General features: G+C 43.9%; 1 protein-coding gene across 3 annotated transcripts; it reads right to left on the reverse strand.

Moving 5' to 3' along the window:
- Nucleotides 1–7,339: 7,339 nt before the first annotated feature.
- Nucleotides 7,340–8,396, reverse strand: LOC150042200 (large ribosomal subunit protein eL39-like). Of its 3 annotated transcripts, none has more exons than XM_090324806.1 (3): nucleotides 8,316–8,396; nucleotides 8,170–8,222; nucleotides 7,340–7,747 (listed from the first exon to the last, which is right to left on the reverse strand). In XM_090324806.1, the coding sequence occupies exon 3, from the start codon at nucleotides 7,708–7,710 to the stop codon at nucleotides 7,555–7,557; it is 156 nt and encodes a 51-aa protein (XP_090180932.1). In that variant the 5' UTR covers nucleotides 7,711–7,747; nucleotides 8,170–8,222; nucleotides 8,316–8,396; the 3' UTR covers nucleotides 7,340–7,554. The 3 variants fall into 3 exon arrangements, with proteins under 3 accessions (XP_090180932.1, XP_090180931.1, XP_090180933.1); XM_090324805.1 differs by having other exon boundaries at nucleotides 8,103–8,222; XM_090324807.1 differs by lacking the exon at nucleotides 8,170–8,222 and having other exon boundaries at nucleotides 8,316–8,393.
- Nucleotides 8,397–12,884: the final 4,488 nt, after the last annotated feature.

Raw genomic sequence — 12,884 nt, forward strand, 5'->3', positions numbered from 1 at the left:
GCGGCGGCCGGGAGGCGTCCGGGGACCGGCGAATAAGATGGACGGGAGGCGTGGCTCTAGGAGCGCGCCAGCCTTGAACCAGCGGAGCCTGGCCAAGTGGTAAGGCCAAGTTCAAGCCCCGGGGCCGGCACCACGACACGGAGCACCCACGGCGGACTACGACAGCCCCGGCTTCTCCTGCTGCGCAGCTCCGGGCCCCGCAGCGGCCCCGCGTGCACCGCACAGGTCCTCACCGTGGCCCTCCCCGCCGCCCCTGGCCCCCCCCAGCCCCGCACGGAACGTGGAGGGCCGCAGAGCAGGCCCAGCTCGAGCCCCGCAGCCCCCCCGAGCGCGGCGGGGATGCGGAGGAGACCGAGCTGGCGGTTGGTTGGGGGCGGGGCGAGGAGGGGCGGGGCCGAGCGAGGAGGGGCGGGGCCGAGCTGAGCCCCGCCTCCCGCTTTGTTTCTTGCTGGGTAATGGTGGAGGGAGGTCTTTCCGGGGCTTCTCCCTGGACCCGCCAGGAAAGGGCCACTTGGCCCCGGTTGCTCCGGTTATTTTCCAGTTTTGTAACGTCCAGGTCCGCCATCGCAGAGCCTCTTGAACTCTTCCTTTTCCAGGACTGACCTTGGACTAGGTTCCTCCTCCTGATCTCCGCTTCCTGCCTATCTTGGATTTTTTTTTTTTTCCCCCTTTGGCCAGGCCTGAGGCTTGAACTCAGGGAATGGACACTGTCTCCGAGCTGCTTTTGTTCACAGCTAGCGCTTTACCTCTTGAGCCAGGTCTGGGAATCCAGCCCAGGGCTTCCTGCACACTAGGCTAACTCTCGATCACCAAGCCACATTCCCAGCGCCATGGATCTTATTTACTTGAGACAGTCTCTGTATCTGATCCAGGGTGAGCTGGAACTTGACAATTAGATTAGGCTGTCTTCAAACGTGAGATGCTCCCGCCTCAGCCTCTCCTGACTGTTCTTGATTGTCCCACCTTGAAGAGTCATTTTGAGTATAATTTTTTTGTTTCGCCAGTCCTGGGGCTTGAACTCAGGACCTGGACACTGTCCCTGAGCTGCTTTTGCTCAAGGCTAGAGCTCTACCACTTGAGTCGCAGCACCACTTCTGGCTTTTTCTGTGTATGTGGTACTGAGGAATCAAACTCAAAGCTTCATGCATTCTAGGCAAGCCACTAGACCACTAAAGACACATTCCAGCCCCTATTTTGAGTATAATGGATAGGTATATAGAGGGATGCCGAGGAAACGGATGTAGATATTGGTAAAGTGAAGCCAGATAAGGAATCTGCACTTAATTTAGTCAACAATGAGTAATTTACCCTTTGCAGTGTTGTGTGCCTTTAGGGTAATGTGTCTAACACTTTAATAATTATGATTATTTACTAAGATAACGTTACTGCTCATCTGGTCCATCACGAGCAATAATTTCCACCTCTATCTTTGAAGCTGGGCAATCTATATTCAGTCTGGCTAGGTCACTTATTGGCCACTTGGCCTGGAATAAATTAGATCACTTTTCAATCACAATAATCTTATATAGTCCTTGAAACCTCAGCCAGAAGAATTAGCTGGGGACACACTGATGCAAGAGCAAAGGCTTTATTTTTATACTGAAGCACAGAAAGGCCATTTGAGAGTTGGGAAGACAGTTCCTGAACTTTCCAGAGTAGAGGTCATGTTCCTCTTTCTACCCTCCCTCTGCCCAGTCTTTGTGTTTATGGGAAGAAAATTCCTGTGCTTATATGCCTCTTCCTGTGTTGTAATGTCTCAACTTAGTTCCCCATGCAGGGATGTGTATTTTACTCTTAAGAATGAAGATTTAATTTTGAGAAAGGTGTTTTTTTTTTTTTTTCTTTTTGCCAGTCCTGGGCTTGAGCTCAGGGCCTGAGCACTGTCCTTGGACTTTCTCAAGGCTAGAGCTCTACCACTTGAGCCTCAGCACCACTTCCACCATCTTTCTATGTATGTGGTACTGAGGAATTGAATCCATTCGTGCATGCTAGGCAAGCACTCTACCACTAGGCCAAACTCCCTGCCCAAGAAAATTTTTTTCTCAGGCCATAATCCTACTTTAAGAGAAATCCCATGTATACCATAACCTTTGAGTGACCTTCCAAGCATCCTTTTTTATGCTTGAGACTTGCACCACAGTTTTAACCAGGTTTCTTTTCTTTTTTTTTTTTAAATGTGTGGCGGCAAATATTTTACACAAACTCTATCCTATGTCCTAACGGACTCCTTTGTCCATTTGCAATTCTGTCTCTAAAACCAGATAAGATCAATAAGTGAATTTCAATGAATTATTTAAGCACTTATCCATATTACTTAACTTGATTCTCGTAACCCAGTATACAAAATCTATCTTTTAACATTTTTATTTTTTGGTGCTGGACTCAAACACTGCCTCATGTGAGTTAAGCACAGGGGCATGTTGGGGTCCTTCAACCCTGGTCCCTCTAGACTAGTAGGAGGGATGGGGAAAAACACCCCCGACCAGGACCAGCCAGGAGAGGAAAGGGCCCACTGACCTCCCGCACTCAGCCTTCCTTCCCCAGAGCACGAACAGAGACGCCACGCAGCTACATCAGGGCAGGAAAATCTCTCTCCATTCCCCAAATCCCTCCTCCTTATATTCAGTGCCATAGCCTATCAGCACAACAGGTGGGCAGGATAAAGAGGTCCACGTGTTTACCCCTACTACAGGTCTCAGCAGAAAGTTATTAGACATGGCGTGACTCGGCCCCCAACAGGGGCATACAACTGTATCTCGTACTGGTAGGCAGATTGGGAAGAAGGAAAGTTTAAGGCTAGTCCAGTCAAAAAGTTAGTGAGATCCAGTTATAGCCAACAAGCCAGGCGTAGTAGCATGCCTACCATCACATCTATTGGGGAGGCTTAATTAAAGAGACCAGCTAGGCAAATCTCCCCTCCCCAAAACCCTATCTGGGAAAAAAAGCAAAAAGAATTGGGGAATGGCTCAAGTAATGTACCTGCTTAGCAAGCATGAGGCCCATAGTTCAAACCCCAGAATAGGAAAACAATCATCCTCAAACTAGACACAGTTTCATGTACGTTTCTTAATAGTACATTTTTCATATTTGGTAACTATAGTTATTAAAATGTATAAGGCTAAACCTATGTGTAATCTTAATTTCCTTTTTTTTTGTCAGTCATAGGCTTGAACTCTGGGCCTGAGTGCTGTCCCTGAGCTTTTCAGCTCAAGGCTAGTGCTCTACCACTTTGAGCCACAGAATCAGTTCTGGTTTTCTGATGGTTAATTGGAAATAAGAGTCTCACGGACTTTCATGCCCTGGCTGGCTTTGAACCATGATCCTCAGATCTCAGCCTCCTGAGTAGCCAGGATTACAGGTGTGAACCACCAGCGCCCAGTTTCTCAAATCTTTTTGGTCAGTCCTGGGGCTTGAACTCAGGGCCTGGGCCCTGTCCTTGAGTTGTCTCAAGGCTAGTGTTCTACTGCTTGAGCCACACCACCAGTTCTGGCTTTTTCTGTGTATGTAGTATTAAAGAATCGAACCCAGGGCTACAGTATGCTGTCTGAGCCATACATCCAACCCATTTTGCTTGGTTATTGTTTGAGGAGTGTCTTGTAGGTATGCCTGTATTGGTCTGAATGGTGATCCTATTTATTCTGCCCAGTAGCTGGATAAAAGGCACCTATACCAACATGGTTTTTTGGTCCTCTTAATCTGTCTTTTCAATAGTCAGGATTACACATATATGTAGTCCTGGCTATTTGCCTGGCTTTTCCTAGCTTTTTGTGTTGGGCTATCTTTCTCCAATAGCAATAGACAGAATTTAGGCAACAAGATCCTACAGCATTCTGTAATGATTGGACTTTGCAGTAATTAAAGTTACTTATCAGCTAGCCTTAGAATGGAGAGATTAGGTTAGATTGTCTAGGTGAATACAATGTAATCATGTGATTCTACCATGAGGGATGCATCAGATAAATCCAACAGAAAATTAATAGGGATTCAAAGCTTAAGACAGTTCTTTTGGGCAGCTGTTTGGTGATAGGCAAATGGGAAATCATAAACTCAGGAAGTCAATTTGTTATTGAGACGGAAAGATTTTTCTCCCAGTCTTGGCTAGTGTCTTGAGGTCAGCCATCTGGAAATCCTTAAGCAGAGTTTCCAGCAGACTCTTCTTTTACTGGTGGTACTGGGGCTTGAACTCCAGGCCTCTTGCCTGCTCAGTTGGCATTCTGCTACTTGAGCCACATCCCAGCCAGACTTTTCTGCTGATTATTTTGTTGGTAGAATCCCACAAACTTTTCTTCTCAGACTGGTTTCAAACCACTGTCCTCCAGAACTCAGCCTCTTGAGTAGCTAGGATTACTGGTATGAGCTCCTGGTGTCCAGTATTGTCTATTTTACTTCTGATAGAACTATAAAATGGCAGGCAGGTTTTTTTCCTAGGTACTGGCATATGAACCCAAGTCCTTCCCTTGCTAGCCTGATTACCGCCACTTAAGCCACACCCAAGCCTTTTTAGCTTTTATTTTCAGGAAGGGTCTCATGTTTTTGCCCTGGGTAGGACTTAGACCTCAATTCTATCACCTTTGCCCACAAACTAGGATGACAGGCAGCTGAGATTCCTGCCTTACTGATTTAAATGAAGATCTTACTTTTTTGCCTGGGCTGGCTTCAAACTACCACTCTCTTGAGTTCCACTATTCAGAGTTGAGATTACAGATGTGCATCCCCTGCCTGGCAATGTGTATAATCCCTTAATTCTGTGCACTAAACTTTTAAGTATCTGGAGTGGCTTGTTTTTATTGCACTATTGGGAGTGTGCCAGTGTCTTATGCATGCTAGATAAGACTATCTCCCCCCATAGAAGTGATCTAGTTTTTGTTTAAACCTCAATTTCTCCATGCTTCCATTTCCTCACTAAAACGTAACCCTTACAACCATTGCATGGACCAAACATCAATATAAAGTACCAAATACATTTTTCTTTCGTTTCATATAGCTCAGCCTGGCCTCTAACTCAGAATCTTCATGTATTAGCCTCTTGAGTGCTGTATGAGCATTGTTAAGAGCAGTAATTCATCTTTTAGGTACTATGTGAAATCATTAGGCACGAGTACTTACAAGAGTGCTTGACCCCACAGTGCTTCATAAAACTTTTTTTTTTTACAACTACTATTAGAAATATAATCAAGAGACCGCTTTCCCATGATCAATAAATATGCATTTCTATTATCTGGCACATAAAGGATGCTTCTTTGTAAGCTCATAAAATGAAAATGACCTTGTCTACAAAGCTATTCAACATACTTACTGTATAACTTTCTCCAATACATATTAAAAGAGTGTACTGGAGTTTGAACTTAAGGCCTCAAGTTTGCTGGGTTTGACACTCTTCTATTTAAGCCACACCTTCAGTCCAGAACTGAATTTTAGCAGGAAAAATTACAAACAACATAATCACTAATTGTTAGGTCCGACTGGAAGAAATGACTTCTTCCCTTCTTCCCCCTGAACCCTGGAAATCCCTGCCCAGCACCTGTAACCCTGGTAACTGGCATGCCTGGGGGCAGTGGGAGGTCCCCCAGTCTGAAGTATTTCCCCATCGTCTGAGATCACATCCATTTCTGCTGTGGCCACACCCCCCCCTATATAATCTCTCTCTTCCCGCCCTAAGCTCTCTTGCTCTCCTGACTCCATCTTGGGTGGCAGGAGTCTGCTCTTTCCTCACATAATAAACTCTCTTCTCCTGAACTGCGCGGAGTTTCCTTTCGGCAGACCTTACATTAATGATTTCACCATTAAATTATAGGACAAATATCAGCATGAATGTGCTTTTTATAAAGTGTGGTGTGGTTAAATTTCCGGGTTTAGTGTGTCGGCAGGACTGTTGCCCATGTGGTTAAAGTGTGAGTATGGATACTTCTGAGAAGGCTTGTGCTGTGGATATTGTCAAGTAATTTTAAGCTTATCTTCAATAATGCAGGTCAGTCTTAGCACTTAATTCAGGGCATTAAGGACAAGAGTTTTCCCAGGGTAAAAGGAATTCTGCTTCCAAACATTTTCCCCAAGTTCTATCCTGCTACTGTGCCCAATAGATGTCAAGTTTTTGTTGTTGGTTAGAGTCAGGATCTTATTTTATTGCCAGGTTGATCTTAAATTTGCAATTTCTCCTGTTCTAGCAGTAGTAGTCCAGTGCTGGGATTACAGCCTAACTCTATCCTTAGACAAACACAGGTCCACTGGGACATTTAATCTTGGATACCAAATTGATCTCTGAAATATAGTAAGATAATGCTTAGTATTAACTGTTTTGTGTTATACTAAGCAGATGGTACTTGGTTATTGTAATTACGTATCATGAAATGCTTGATGGAGTGTATCTAAATAGAAAAAATTATAGCTTAAAAACAGCTTAAAAATGGCCTTTGGAGGACTTCATGTGGGATAAAGGATTGCTCATCTCATGTGGTCAGTTGGTTAAGTATTTTATAGGAACTGAGTCATGCTTACCCTTGCATTATCATGTGCTGCTGCTTTTGTGTTATAATGACAGAGTTGAATGGTTGTAGTGGGGACAGTAGACCTAAGCCCTTTACAAAAAAGCTAGCCAATCCCTGGAGACCATGCTGAGCTGATCTCCCACTGGCAAAAACTAAGATCTAGAATGAAGTACAAAGACCAAAAGGTATTACAGAGCCATCAAAGCTATGAAGACTTATTTACAGAAAAGAAAGAATCCAGAAGTATATCAAATGGTTAAGAGCTTACACTATTTGTCATTAGTTAATTGGGGACTGAATCAAGGTTCAGTGGTTGGATATGCTGGTGTACGTCTGTGTGTAAAACTAGGTAGGTGGATGTAGAACCAAGAAGATTCTATCTCAAAAAATGATTTTTCAAGAACAAAATACAAACAAAAGGGCTAGAGCATGACTCAAATGGTATACGGTATTTGCTTAGAATGCCAAAGGTCCTAGGTTCAACTCCCAGAACCGCACACACACTAAAAACAAAAAAGATTTGAATGTTGTGTCCAAGAGAAATCATCCAACATCAGCTATTGTGTTCAAATATAGTGACAAAATTGTGGAGTTTTGAACGGTCTCAAATTGACAAAGTTCTTGTTAAAACATCTGTTAACTACGTATAAGTAGTTCACACCTGTAACTTGAACTCAGGAGGATGAAATGGAAGGATTGTGTTTGAGGTCAGTCTGGGCTTCACAACAAGAACCAATCTCCAAAAAATATCTTGTTAAGGGATGACGATATTCTTCAGTGGTACATCATTTGCCTGGATATACAAGTCCACAGGGTTAAAATCCAAAGCACCACAAAATAAACAGAACAGCAGCAACAACCAAAAAATTGGTTATATTTCAGCACACCACCAAACATTTTTTCTTTCAGACAAAACTTTTCCCACATTTACTACTTAATCCACCTATGACAGCATGGTACAGAAACAGAGATCATATTCCCAACAAAACACATTCAACTATCAAGGCTGTGATGACATTTTCCTCTTGGTGTGGCAAGATGATGTGTGTGTCATCTCTCCCACAATTCCTTACAGACCAAGCTTGGTTCGTCTCCAGTGTCTCCTCTTGGAGTTGTATCTGATTTTATTACCAGTTTTCATCTGAATCCACTGTGGAATCGGACGATTTTGCTTTTGCTTCTTGGCCAGGAAACGCTTGATCTTGAAAGTCTTGTGAGAAGACATGCTGAGGAACGAACTCAAGAGAGTGCCAAAATTTTACCTAGTCGTAAAATGAAAACAAGATGACAGTGGCGATCAATGGCAAACAGCCAAGTGAAGCAGGGCAACAGATAAAACAGAAATCGGGGTTAAAGATAATTAGATTAAAAATGACTGTAACTGATGTGTTCAAGGGAGAAAGGGTAAATGGCAACAAGAATATTTTCTAAAAAGCAGGAAATGTCAGAGGATTTGAATAATTTTTTTTTTTTTTTTTAAACTTCCAACTCTAGGGGGTTGAGTTGTGAGGATGGTGGTTCCAGGCCCGGCCTGGCAGGAAGGGCCCGCGGGACTCTAATCTCCATTACCTCGTAGAACGAATGCCTTGAGGGGGAAAAAAAAAATAAAAGAACTACCAGAAAAATCAGACGCCAGTAACTAAAAGGAAGCTGCAGGCCCGGCTGTGGAAGGCGGCTTCCGTACCTCCGCGGGGCAGGGGCGAAGGCGCCCAGGCTCGGCGGGTCCGGCTGGTCTGCCTGGAGAAAGGGAAGGCGAGGTTTTGTGCAAAGTCAGGCCCTGGCCTCCGCACACCGGCCACCACAGCCCCCCCGAGTTCAGATTCCACTCACCCGCACCCCGGGGTGAAGCGATCACGCCCAGCAGACGGTCTCAGCCCGGCCCATGGCGGCCACCGGAAGCGCCGTTGGGCCACGCAGCCGCGAAAAGCCGCGCCAAGTACCCGGATGGACGTGGCCCCGCGCCAGTGCGCTTGCGCGCCAGCACGTGGCCACCGGAAGTCCAGGCAGACAGCTGCGAAGAAAGCGGTGCGGATAGGCGGGCTGAGGGGCCAGGACTGTCCGCCAGAGGCCAGGCTGGGCCTGCGAGGTAAGAAGTGCGCGCCTTTTCAATCGGTAAGCTTTCAAGACAGCCCTGGCAGCTCCGAGTGAACCGAGCAAGCAAGAAAGGCGCGGCCCAGCTGGTAAGGCAGGCCTCAACTTAGCAAGAGCGCCCCGTGTCCAGAATTCAAACCCTGGTAAGGACCGGTCAACCAATAAATAAGTATTTAATGGCTGAGGTCATAGCACGGGGGTAGAGGGCTTGCCTACGGGACAAGAAGACCTAGATTCGACCCCCAGTTCCTGAATAATAAGGCCAGAAATAAAAAGGCCGCATACGAAGAAAAAGCTGGCAGGGGTGCTGTGGGCCCAGTGGTGGGGCACGAGTCTTGAAAATGCTCAAGGACAGTGCTCAGGCCCTGAGCTCAATCTTCTGGCTAAAGAAAGAAACATCTCCACAGGTGACTGGGGTGTGTGTGGGGGGTGGGGAGTCTTGAATTCAGCCTGAGCACTGATTCCTTAGCTTTCTCCACTCAAGGTTAGTGTTCTGCTACTTAAACTGCAGCTCTACTTCGGGCTTTGGGGGGGGGTTACTTGGAGTTAAGGGTCTTTGAGACTTCCCTTCTCTCCCTGGTTTCAAAATTCGATTTTGGGTTGTCAGCTTTCTGAACAGCTAGGATTACAGGCATGAACCACCTACACCTGGCTCCATGGTTTTATGCCTCATTGTATTTATAGCCGACTAGGTTGAGTTCTGTCTAGTATTGTTTAGATGTTCCTTAGTATATGTGTACGTTAAAAGCAGAGACAGTGATATAACATTTTGTAAAGTTTTGTTAAAAGTACATGTGCATGTTAAAAGTAGAGATACTGATAGAACATTTTGTAAAGTTTTGTTAAAATTCACAAGCAGTGTTGTTTGGTTGGCAGTGGTCAGGCCTTTCTTTCTCCACCCAAAGGTGCACATTGTATTTGGCAGCTGTTCCAAAAGAAGAAACACAAACAGGAAAAGTGCTACGCCAGTGTTGTGATTGTTCAGGAAGAAAAACTCCCATCTCTTCAGTTAATATACTGCATATTTACTAGTGTGTACAGAGGACAAATAGTCCCTGTTTCACAACATCAAGTCTTCTCTAGGTGTTTAAAGAAGTGGCTTGCTGATACATGAGAGAATTATAGATTTTAAACTACTATGATTTCTAGGAAACATTTGTTTTCTGACATTTTGAGCATTATGGGATAGAACATTGTTTTTGCTTTTTTCTTTTTGGTATATATGTATATGCTGCTTAGCCAAGGTGGTGTTGTTGATTTTGTCGCTTGAACTCACGGCCTTGGCCCTTTTGCTTAAGGATAGTGCTCTGATTTCAGGTGTGAGCCACTACGGCTGATTGTAAATATGTTTCTTTGTTTTAAATATGTATATATGTACTAGGAGAGCTGGGAATTTGGCTTAGTGGCAGAGTGCTTTACTAGCATGCATGAATCCCTAGGTTCCATTCCTCGGTACCACATATACAGAAAAGGTGGGAAGTGTCACTATGGCTCAAGTGATAGAGTGCTAGCTTTGAGTAAAAGAAAGTCCAGGACATGCTGGGAGTTTAGCCTAGTGGTAGAGTGCTTGCTTAGCATGCACAAAGACCCAGGTTCTATTCCTCTGTACCACAAACATAGAAAAAAGCCAGAAGTGGTGCTATTACTCAAGTGGTAGAGCTCTAGTTTTGAGAAAATCCAAGGACAGTGCTCAGTCCTTGAGCTCAAGCCCAGACTGCGCTCCCCCAGCCAACAAAAAAAAAAAAAAAAGGAAAGGAAAGTCTGGAACAGTGCCCAGGACTGACAAAAAAAAATCATACTAGGAAACATCTTGAATGTAGAATTGTTAAAGTTCCCCTGAGAAGTCAGTGCCAGAACTTGTATATTATATATTATATTCTGACATTCTTATTTATTATGTATTTAGATTCTGATAATTCTTTGCATCTTTTTTATTAACTCAATAGAAACATGCTTTTTTAGTAATATATTCAATAATTAATTCTCTTATAAGCATTATATTTCTGGAACACAATTGCTTCATGTCTCATTTAATGTTGGGCATAGAATACGGGGTCTTTTAATTGTAATTCTCCCAATACATTACCTAGAGTTCTGTTCCTACTTTTGTCTTTTTAGTAAAGGTTTTTTTTTGTCCTTGAGAAAGACCAGCTTGCATTTTGGGAGTTGTGACAGTATTTTTTTTTTTTGGTGATGAAAATAATTCATGGCTTCTGAACTTCAAAGTGATAACTATTCCTGACTAGGCTGTGTGAAGAAGCATGATGACTCTAGTCACTTCAAAATGTTTGCTTAGCTGTACATAGAATCACATACTAAACAATAAGGCCATCCACACCTTGCACTTGTGGATGATTGTGTTCATTGCTTGTGGGTTTTACTTTTCTGTAATGTCCTGATGGCTCCTTTGTTAGCTTTGTGATTTTATAACAACTGCATAGAGGCTGCTGTGCTGAAAAGCACTGGAGTTTCTTGGGCCACAGTTAACTAGAAGCGGAAGGAAAACCTGGCTTCCCTCCCTCCATTTTGTACCTGACTCGTTTGCTCTGAGCTATTCTCTGTTGTAGTCATCTTGGATTTCAGGACTGACAGGATTGAGCTACAGCAGGGGGGACCAAAAGTACCCCTTCACCACCCCCCAAAGGAGGGTGACTGCATGTCATGCTGAGGCTGTACACTGGATCAGGAGGAAGCATCTCCTGGAGACATGAAATCTCAAGTGATGACAAGAATGACTTCTCTAGAACCTTTCACAGAACCAGAACTGAGATAAGAATTAACCAGGCCATGGTTTGCCTTGGACTGTTCAACTATTCATAACTCTTCTCCAGCCCCAGTTCTTCTTCTATTTAAATCTAAAGCTTATGTCAGCATCTCAGAGATGGGTTGAAATGCTTGCTCTCCTTTTTCCCATGGTGTGCTGACTAATAAACTTTTCTCAGCTGGGTGCTGGTGGCTCATGCCTGAAATCTTAGCTATTCAGGAGGCTAAGATGTGAGAAACCCAGTGCAGAGTCAGCCAGGGCAAGAAAGTCTATGAGACTCTTCTCTGAATACTATCACAAAGGCCAGTAATGAGCTGTGGCTCAAGTGCTAGAGTGCTGGCATTAAGCAAAAAAACTCCACAGACATCATCCAGGCCCTGAATTTAAATCCTAGGACAAGCACAAACAAAAACCATTTTCTCTGGCTTTCACCAAAATTCTTTTTTTTTAAATAAAAAAGTAAGCATATTGAGACAAGTGGTCAGAGTTGACATATTAGAACCTCTAGAATTGGAGGGTTACAACTTCAAAAAGTTACACCAGAGGCCACATAATTATTCACTGTCATTCTGTGGGAGACCCATTTGTTGTTGGTTGACATTTTAATGTATGTTTTCCTTTAAGGTCCAGTGCATGCTGTAATAGAGCTGTTTACAGTTCTCTGAGGGGGTCTCTGTGAGGTCAGAGAACTCTTTACAGGAATGATCATAGCTGTTAGTAGAAATACATTTGGACATTTTTAGCCTCTTACCTGCTGTTCCCACATTTTGTCATCTTTTATTTCAGAAGAACCAGTCCTCTACATTTTCCAATCTCTAGGACATGCAGAAAAGCAATAGTATGTCATACATATTGATATAATAGGGAAAAATTGAATAATTTATCTAAGTGCCCAGTTGGAACAAACCTTTGTTATAAAAAAGATTAACAGGCTGGGAGTTTGGCCTAGTGGTAGAGTGCTTGCCAGGCATGCATGAAGACCCAGGTTCAATTCCTCAGTGTCACATACACAGAAAAAGCCAAAAGTGGTACTGTGGTTCAAGTGGCAGACCACTAACCTTGAGAAAGCCCAAGGACAGTACTCAGGCTCTGAGTTCAAGCCCCAGAACTGGCACAAAAAAAAAAAATTAACAAACTGGACTCCTGTGTCTCATGCCTTTATCCTGACTACGCAGAAGGCTGAAATATGAGGCTCAAGGCTCAAAGCTAGCTCAGACAGGAAAGTCCATGAGACTCTTATCTCCAAAACAACAGAAAGGCAGAAATGCAGGTGTGGCTCAAGAAATAGAAGGAGAAAAATTAAAAAAAGTCCAGGGACTAGGCCCAAATTTCAAGCCCCAAGAATGGTGGAGGAGGGGGGGAAGAAAGAGGAGGAAGAGGAGAGGGGGGCAGAAAGAGGGGAAGAGGGAGGGAGGGAGGGAGAAAGAGAGAGAGAGAAATTAACAAGAGAAAAACAGTTTATGAATGTAGATGGCACACATATACCTGTAGAATACATAATTCTCAAAAGATAGCTTTTTTTTGGCAGTTTACATATCCTCCAC

The sequence above is a fragment of the Megascapheus bottae genome, chromosome 36 (genome assembly GCF_031878675.1).
Source record: "Megascapheus bottae isolate mThoBot1 chromosome 36, mThoBot2.hap1, whole genome shotgun sequence".
Classification (NCBI taxonomy): domain Eukaryota; kingdom Metazoa; phylum Chordata; class Mammalia; order Rodentia; family Geomyidae; genus Megascapheus; species Megascapheus bottae.